Source organism: Chrysochloris asiatica, unplaced genomic scaffold (assembly GCF_000296735.1).
Source record: "Chrysochloris asiatica unplaced genomic scaffold, ChrAsi1.0 scaffold00003, whole genome shotgun sequence".
NCBI lineage: Eukaryota > Metazoa > Chordata > Mammalia > Afrosoricida > Chrysochloridae > Chrysochloris > Chrysochloris asiatica.
Genome location: NW_006408521.1, coordinates 26,377,827 through 26,386,958, shown reverse-complemented (window position 1 = coordinate 26,386,958; position 9,132 = coordinate 26,377,827). Strand labels below are relative to the sequence as shown.

General features: G+C 41.9%; 1 protein-coding gene across 1 annotated transcript in view; it reads left to right on the top strand.

Moving 5' to 3' along the window:
• Positions 1 to 9,132, top strand: part of DNMBP (dynamin binding protein) — a 112,119-nt gene that overhangs the window by 9,856 nt on the left and 93,131 nt on the right. Inside the window, exon 3 of the mRNA XM_006831463.1 lies at positions 6,510 to 8,483. Within this exon, the coding sequence (XP_006831526.1) occupies positions 6,510 to 8,483 (1,974 nt within the window). The remainder of the gene's footprint in view (positions 1 to 6,509; positions 8,484 to 9,132) is intronic.

Genomic DNA, 9,132 nt, shown 5'->3' with positions numbered 1-9,132 from the left:
AGACACAGGAATGATTTTAATTCCCCTTGTAGTTTTTAGTACATGACAGTTCACATCAGCAAGTATTAATTTTGCTGGTTGGAAACCAAAACGCTGAAGACTAAAGGTATTGTTTTATACTACACATAGTTTGTAAGACTTGGGTCTAGGCTTCCTAAATCTTCAAGTTTATGCCTGGGATGGCCCTTCTACTTCTCAGACAGAAATTGTTTTTCCTTTAGATCAATGTTTCAGCTCATAAGTAGTTTCTTCTATCCTCTCGTGCTAAACCCTGCTCTCTGCTGTATTTTATCTTTCCCTAATAACCCTAGGTGTAGCTGTGTAGCTCCTCCTCTTCTATGTGAACAATACAAAACTCTAGTGATGGAATATGGGTCTGGAAGGGATTTTGACCATTTCCTGGTGGTACTGTAAGATAAACATTGGATGGCAAGGCTGGTTTGACCCTCAAGGCCGGTGGTTCAAACTCACCAGCTGCTCCTTGGAAACCCTATACAGGGTCACTGTGAGTTGGAACTGAGTGGACAACAATTAACAACAAAGCCTTAATCCCAGCTCTATATTTACTAGCTGGGACCTTGGAACAGTTAGTTAAGTTTCCAGCCTCAGTGTTTTTTGTCTACAAAATGGGGATAATAAGACTTCCCTCAGGGTAGTTGTGATGGAGTTCTGGAGTGATGCTGTAGGATAAGCACTCTCCTTCTTCCTTGTCTGTCTTAGTCTGGAAACTCAGTTAAAACCTGTCCTCCATGGGTGATCCTGTTGGTATTTAAAATACCAGTGGCATAGCTTCCAGCATCACAGCAACATAGTGATTCAAACCCACCAGCCGCTCCTCAGAACAGGGTAGTTATGAGTCAGAACCTACTCAAAGGCACTTAACAACAACAGGGTAGTTGTGAGGATTAATCACATTGTGCATGTAAGGCACAAGATAAGCATTCATTAAATGCTAGGTGTTTTTATCATTCTGAACCTTGGCTTTGTAGATCTGTTTCAGAGTACCATTTTCCCGAAACCTATGTATGACGTTTTGTTTGAATGTTCATTTTTCCGGAGTGTCTGCTAGAATTGGAACCATAGTGATTCTTCCAGCAGGTGTCGCTCTTTCTCCTTACCCGAAAACTACCCAGCTGTTTTGAACTATTGTATTCGAAGCCACTGACCACTCATCTGTCAGTTTGTGGTGGCTTGGGCTTGCTTGTTGCTGTGATGCTGGATGCTATGCCACTGATATTTTAAATCACAGCAGGTTCATCCATAGAGGACAGGTTTCATCTGAGTTTCCAGACTAAGACAGACAAGGAAGAAGGAGAGGCGGACTACTTCGGAATGTCTAGCCACTGAACACCTTATGATTGGCAGTGGAACACTGTACGATAGCACCAGAATATTTATATTGAAACATGATGAAGAGCACCAGAATATTGTCAGATCTAGTGCCGAAAGATGAGCCCCTCAGGTTGGAAGGCACTCAGAACACGACTGGGGAATAGCTGCCTCCTCAAAGTAGAGTAAACCATGATGACATGAATGGAGTAAAGCTTTCTGCTGATGGGACGCAACTCAAAATGAGGATAAACAACTATAAACATCCATTAATAATTAGAACACGGAATGTATGAAGTATGAATCTAGGAAAATTGGGAGTTGCCAGAAATGAAATGGAACCCATAAAAATCAATATCCTAGGTACATGGTTTACTATGTCAGGAATGACAAATTGAAGCAGAATGGTGTCACATTCACCATTAAAAAGAACACTTCATGATCTGTCTTGTAGTAAAATGCTATCTATAATAGAATAATGCCCATACGCCAACAAGGAAGACCAGTTAATACCACCACTGTTCAAATTTATACACCAACCACTATAGCCAGGGTTGATGAAATTGAAGAACAAATTTCTTCAGTCTGAAATTGATCAAACATGCAGTCAAAATGTATTGATAATTACTGGTGATTGAAATGCAAAGGTTGGAAACAAAGAGGGAGGATCAGTAGTTGAAAGACATGACCTTGGTGATAGAAATGATGCTGGATATCACATGATAGAATTTTGCAAGACCAATGCAAAAACCTTTTTTAACAAACTAAAAGATGACTATGCACATGGACCTCACCAGATGGAATACACAGAAATCAAAATGACTACATCTGGGACAGACTGTGAAACAGAACATCAATGGCTCATGTTAAGTTCAGGCTGAAGCTGAAGAAAATGCAAACAAATCTACAAGAGACAAAACAAGACCTTGAACACAGCCCACCTGAATTTAGAGATCATCTCAAGAACAGATTTGATGCGTTAGACACTAATGGCCAAAGACCAGAAGAGTTGTGGGATGACATCTAGAACATCATACTGGAATAAAGTAAACAGTCGTTAAGAAGACAAGAACAAAGAAAAAGATCAAAATGGATATCAGAAGAAATTCTGAAATTTCTCTCCAACATAAAGATGATAAAGCAAACAGAAGAAATGAGGTAGAAGAACTGAACAGAAAATTCCAAAGGGATTTCAAAGGGCAGCTCTAGAAGACAAAATCAGGTATTATAATGAAATGTGCAAAAACCTGGAGTTAGAAAGCCAAAAGGGAAGAACACACTCAATATTTCTCAAGCTGAAAGAACTGAAGAAAAAATTCAAACCTCAACCTACAATATTGAAAGATTCTATGGGCAAAATATTAAATGATGCAGAAAGCATCAAAAGAAGATGAAAGAAATACACAGAGTCACGGTACCAAAAAGAAATGGTCGCTGTTCAACCATTTCAAAAGGTACATAATCGAGAACCAATAATATTGAAGGGAGAAGTCCAAGGAATACTGATGGCATTAGCCAAGAATAAGGCTGCCAGCACTGATTCAAGTAAGGCTCCACAAACTGATGCAGCACTGGAGGTCCTCACTCGTTTATACCAAGAAATCTGGAAGACAGCTACCTGACCAACGGATTGGAAGAGATCCACATTTGCTTTTCATTAAAAAGAGAGGTTACCCAATGGAATGTGTAAATCATCAGGCAATATCATTAATATGATATGCAACTAAAGTTTTGCTAGAGATAATTGAAAAATGACTGTAACATTACATTGACAGGAAAACTGCCCCAAGATTCAAGCCAGATTCAGTTGAGGACATGAAATGAGGTATATTGTTGCTTACATCAGATGGTTCTTGGTTGAAAACAGAAAATACCAGAAAGATGTTTATCTGTGCTTTATTTTCTATTCCAAGGCCACTGTGTGAATCATGGCAAGCTATGCATAACATTGCAAAGAGTGGGTATTCCAGAACACTTAATTGTGCTCATGAGGAACCTGTGCATAGATCAAACAGACCACTGAATGGTTTAAAATCAGGAAAGGTATGTGCCAGGGTTGTATTTTTTCACCATACTTCGTCAATCTGTATGCTGAGCAAATAATCAGAGAAGCTGGGTTATATGAAGAAGAATGTGGCATCAGGCATGGAGGAAGACTCATTAACAACCTGCGATATGCAAATGATACAACTTTGCTTTCTGAAAGGGAAGAGGACTCAAAATATTACTAATGAAGATAGAAGACCACACAGCCTTCAGTCAGGGCTTACACTTCAATGTACAGAAAACAAAAAGCCTCACCACTGAACCAATAAATAGCACCATGATAAATGGAGAAAAGTTTGAAGTTTTCAATGATTTCATTTTGCTTGGATCTAGTATCAACACTCATGGAAGCAACAATCAAGTAATCAAATGACTTATTGCATTAGGCAGAGATTTCAGTTTGAGGACTAAGGTTCACCTGACCCATGCAATGATATTCTCAATAGCCTCCTGCATGTGGAAGTTGGACAGCGAATAAGGAAGAGCGTAGAACAATGAATGCATTTGAGTTACAGTGTTGGCTAGGAATATTAAGAGTGCCATGGACTGCCAGAAGAACAAACAAATCTAGGTAGGAGTTACACCCAGGGTGCTCCTTGGATGCTAGGATGGCGAGACTTCGTTTCTCGTACTTCAGCTATATTGTCAGAAGGTGCATCACACTCGGTAACATGGAGGGTCAGTGAGGGGGAAGAAGACCCCCAACAAGATGGATTGGCACAGTGGCAGCAGCAGTGAGTTCAAACCTAGCAACAGTTGTGAGGATGGCACAGTACCGAGGGGAGGTATTTTGTTCTGTTGTGTATAGGGTCCCTATGAATCACTGACTCGATGCCACCTAACAACACCATTTTAAGTTAAATTCAGAAAAAAGACTCTTCTATAAGAAGGGCCAATACGAATGGCCAGTGCCATTGGCTGCTCTAATGACGGAAAGATAGAACAAGCAAAACAAGTGAGTGTGACAATGAAGAGGCAAAGAGGAAAGAAAATATTGTGCATATTCACAAGTGATATGAGATTGTGCATATGAACCGAAGACTAAGGCTGACCCCGTGGGCCACCACACTTCCCATTTTTTTGTTCTCAAAATCTAGTCATGCTATTCCAGAAGTTCCTTGTGTTGGGTTTGAGAAGTATAGAAATGGCCTCCAGGTGGCCTCCATACCTAACGTGGCCATTAGGATCCCAGAAGAATAGCTTCCGTGTCGCCTTCTGACGAATATGAGAAACTCATACAAAAAAATCAGTCACAGTCAGGGCTGTAAAGTAACTAAATTTGACTGAGAAATTGAAGAAGGAATTGATATCACTAAATTGTACTCTTGAAAAATGCTGAATTTGCAAATACTGTGTTTTACATATTATTGTTGCTAAGTGCCTTCGAGCCAATTGTGGCCCATAGCAACCTTTTATAGGGTTTCCAAGGAGCACCGTTAGCAGTGCAGTGCTTATTTTATAGCGATTCACCAGGATTTCATGGTTTTTTACCTTAGATTTCCAATGGAGGTCTGTCATCTACTTCAGAATTGTCAGAAAAAGAATGGTAAAAAGGCAGAAAGCACAGTGGAATCCACCGGAGCAACCCCATATAGGGTTTCCAAGGGGTGACTGGTGGATTTGAATTGCCAGACTTGAGGTTAGCAGTCCAGTGCTTATGCTATACACACACATATGCCCCTATATGTATGTGTATATATCTTTGTGTGTGTGTGTGTTTATATGTATACGTGTATATACATACATACACAACAATAAACAATATTTAAAAAGGTGCTTTCTAGGGTCTAAATTGTGATTTTTAACAAAGTTATCTTTCTTATGTAGAATGACAGTCTGCAAGGTAAGGAAGCCTTTCAAAGCAGTCACCCAGGGGAAAATAGAAGAACAAGCCTCATTATATCGGTTTCATGGAGAGCTGACAAAACAAAGAAAAGACCACAGACCTGCAGCCTTAAGAGAGCCGCTTGCTATCCATGCCTGCAGAGGGGGAGCTGTGTGGGGCTCGCTTCATTCTTCCCGTCTGTTCCTTCACCAAGAACTCTTTGTGTTTGCACAGTGGTTATGCCGCCTGAGCTCCTCTGTGGTCAGTGGGATGGCCTCAGGGCCAGTGGGGAAAATTACTTGTCATTCTCAGGATCTCATGTCTGTTCAAGGGGTCCTGATGTGGTGCTGTCGAATAAGCCCTGGACTGCTGACCGCAAGATCAGTAGTTCCAACTCACCATCTACTCCTCGAAAACCCCATACAGGATCACTATGAGTTAGAATCAACTCGACGGCACTTAACAATAACACAACAGCCTCTGTCCAATGGATACTGAATTAATTCTAAGTTAAAGGAATAAAGGAATGTAATATCAAGACCCTATTTTTTAGGAACATCTGATGAAAATAGTATCAAATTAGTGAAGATATATTGAGTGTCTACCATTAAGTGTAAAAGTTTACATTAGGTGCTCTGTAGCCTATAAAAATACATGTCAGAATTAGGGACATGGCATGCTTTTTTTGTAGAGTATAGATAGACGAGTGTGACTTCTAAGGTTATTTTAGGAAAGCATGGTAAGGTTTCAGCAGACAAGGGAATGTATAATTAGTACAGATCTGAAGTTAAGAATGAGTGGGTTTGTATGAGGACAATCAGACCTCCTTGTGTGCTATACGGTCTCATGGGTAATTGGGCGGATGTGAGTGCCACGTTATATAAGAAGAGGAAACTAAGAGTAGCTTTATGGTAGTTTAGCACTTAAATCCCTTCCGAGGTGTCTAGAGCAATCTTTTTCTTTAAATAATGACCAAACAATGGCTACTTGTACTATTTGTTGTCATTGCCTTGTTTCATGCTAAGGCACCCCAGTTTTACCATTGCCTTTGCTTCGACATTGCAAATGACAGTACAGTGAAAGTGTAGACAAGATCTTAGTATAGACCCTCTAAAAGGACCTCAGAGATCTGTCTCTCTCACCCAGGCCTCTGATATCTGCTTATTTAAAGCCTGCAGTGTATTAGAATGTTCCATTTCATGCTCTTAGGAGTCCTTAAATTTGAAAGATGTTTAAAACAATTAGTTATAGTCACGTTGTGCTGAGGTGATGACTGAGGTCATTTCATTTGCTTCTCCTCCTTCTCTAGGTGACCTAGTGATTCTCGATGGCGCTCCCACTGCTGGCTGGCTGCAAGGTCGAAGTTGCTGGGGTGCACAGGGCTTCTTCCCATCTTCATGTGTCCGTGAGCTCTGCCTCTCCTCACAAAGCCGTCAGTGGCACTCACAGAGCGCCCTGCTTCAGATTCCTGACTATTCCATGGGACAAGCTCGGGCCCTGATGGGGCTTTCTGCCCAGCTGGATGAGGAACTGGACTTCAGAGAAGGGGATGTGATTACTATTATTGGGGTTCCTGAACCAGGCTGGTTTGAAGGGGAGTTGGAAGGTCAAAGAGGCATTTTCCCAGAAGGTTTTGTAGAGCTTTTGGGGCCCCTGAGGTCTGTGGATAAGTCGTTAAGTTCTGGAAGTCAAGATGGGTGCGTCATAAATGGTGTAGTAGATAGCCCTGCAGGAGAAGAGGATGAAGGACAACCAGGGACCTATGGAACTGCCCTCTACAGATTCCAGGCCCTGGAGCCAAATGAGTTGGATTTTGAGGTAGGGGATAGAATCCGAATTCTGGGGACCCTGGAAGACGGCTGGCTAGAAGGCTCACTCAAGGGCAGGACTGGCATCTTTCCTCACCGTTTTGTAAAGCTCTGTCCTAACATAAGAGAAGTGGGAACCACAGATGTACCACCGGAAAGCAGCCTTACCGAGATCCCTGAAACTTCTTCGGGTTGTTTGGAGAACTCCTTAGTGTTAGAAGAAAAAAGACATGCTCCTGAGTATACCGGAGACAAGTCCAATTGTGTTATTTCTGGAGCTTTCGCTTCTCCTCTAGATCATATGAACTCTGAGTGTGAAGTAGATAAAAGCTCTTCTCAAGATCAAGACACCTTAGCTGGGTCTCTGAGAACCCTAGACACAGCACATGAAAAGCCTCTTGTCAGAGACTCTTCCATGAATGAGCCTTTAGAGGTGGTCAATGGTATTTCCTCCCAACCTCAGGTACCTTTACACCCCAGCTTGCAGAAAAACCAGTATTATTTTTCAGCAGGAGAGAGTCACCAGAGCTCAGACCCTCTTCCTCTAGAAGCAAGGAGTAGAGACTACTCCAGCCTACCTCTCAAAGGAACCTATTCCCAGCGGAACATTGCTCAGAAGCCAGTGGCCCCTCTTTATAGCAGCTCTTCCCTCTCAGCCTCTGAGATAGTCAAACCCAGCCAACAGGACCCTCAGCTCCAGGGTATGATGAGGTGTACTAAAAATCACTACAAGGCCAAAGACCATGCTTTCAGCTTTGGCTCTGCATCAGAGAAGCTAACGATGACACCCAGTTTTCCAAGCAAGAAGCCTGCTGTGCAAGCAGCGGCACTTGAACAGGGAGATGGCAGCAGTGACCTGGATTCTAAGTTGACCCAACAGCTGATAGAGTTTGAGAAGAGCTTGTCCGGGCCAGGCGCAGAGCCAGATAAAGTCTTACGCCAATTTTCCATCATGGACTTTAACTCTGAGAAGGATATTGTCCGAGGTTCCTCTAAGGTAATCACCCAGCAGGAACTACCTGAGAGGAGGAAAGCCCTGAGACCACCACCACCACGTCCCTGTACCCCAGTATCCACTTCCCCCCATTTGCTGGCTGACCAGAACCTGAAACTTGCACTCCCCTTGGCAGTGCGGCCCTCTCGCCCAGCTCCCTTGCCTCCATCAGCACAGCTGAGAACAAATACAGCATCCTTCAAGCTCCTAACCTGTAACCATCCTAGCTGTGAGACTCAAGAGCAAGAGGGCCTTGAGAACACAGAAAAGACTCTGGAGCAAACATCCCAGTGTCCCTTAGTGTTGGTGAAGATTCAAGAAATGGAATGGGATTCGGGTATGTCTAGGGGAACGCAAGAAGAGCTAAACGTAATGCTGGAGGAGAAACAAAATGAATCGTTGAGAGTAGAGGCCCTTGAGAATCTTGAGTTCTATGAGAGTAACATCGAAAGTTGGAGCATGGGACTCCAGGAACTTAAAGGTAAGTGATGAGGAAATAATATGAACTTGTTTCTGAACACCTCTAAGTGTGACTAACAGCCTACCCATGATTTGAGGATACCAATTTTTTTTTTTTAATCTTTTTTGGAAATCACAAAACTTTCACCAATTTCCACCATGTGCAATGTAGTACTATTAATTACATTCTTCGTGCTGTGCAACTTTTATCACTTTCCTTTTCCAACGTATTCCACCAGTATTAGCATAAACTCAATACCCCCTAAGCACAAACTCCCCATTCTTTACTATCTGACACCCCTAGTAAACACTAATCTTTGGTTTCTAGATATTGCTTATTTTGTGAAAATGAAATTATACACTATTTGTCATTTTGTGATTGACTAATTTCACTCAGCACAGTGTTTTCTAAGTTTGTCTCTGTAAAGGCATGCTTTTGATCCACAAAGAAAGAGTGATTTGGTTTTTCATTATCTAATTTCTTAACCTGTTACCACAACTAAACTCCTGTATCTTGTTATAACCTATTCACCAGCATAGCTCCTGACATCATTGGCTGTTCAAATAAACTAAACTCTCAGTGACCGTTGGACCCTACTGCATTCATACCTCCTATATAGTGAGAAAGATGAGGCTTTCTACTCCCGTAAAGATTTACACCCTTGGAAACC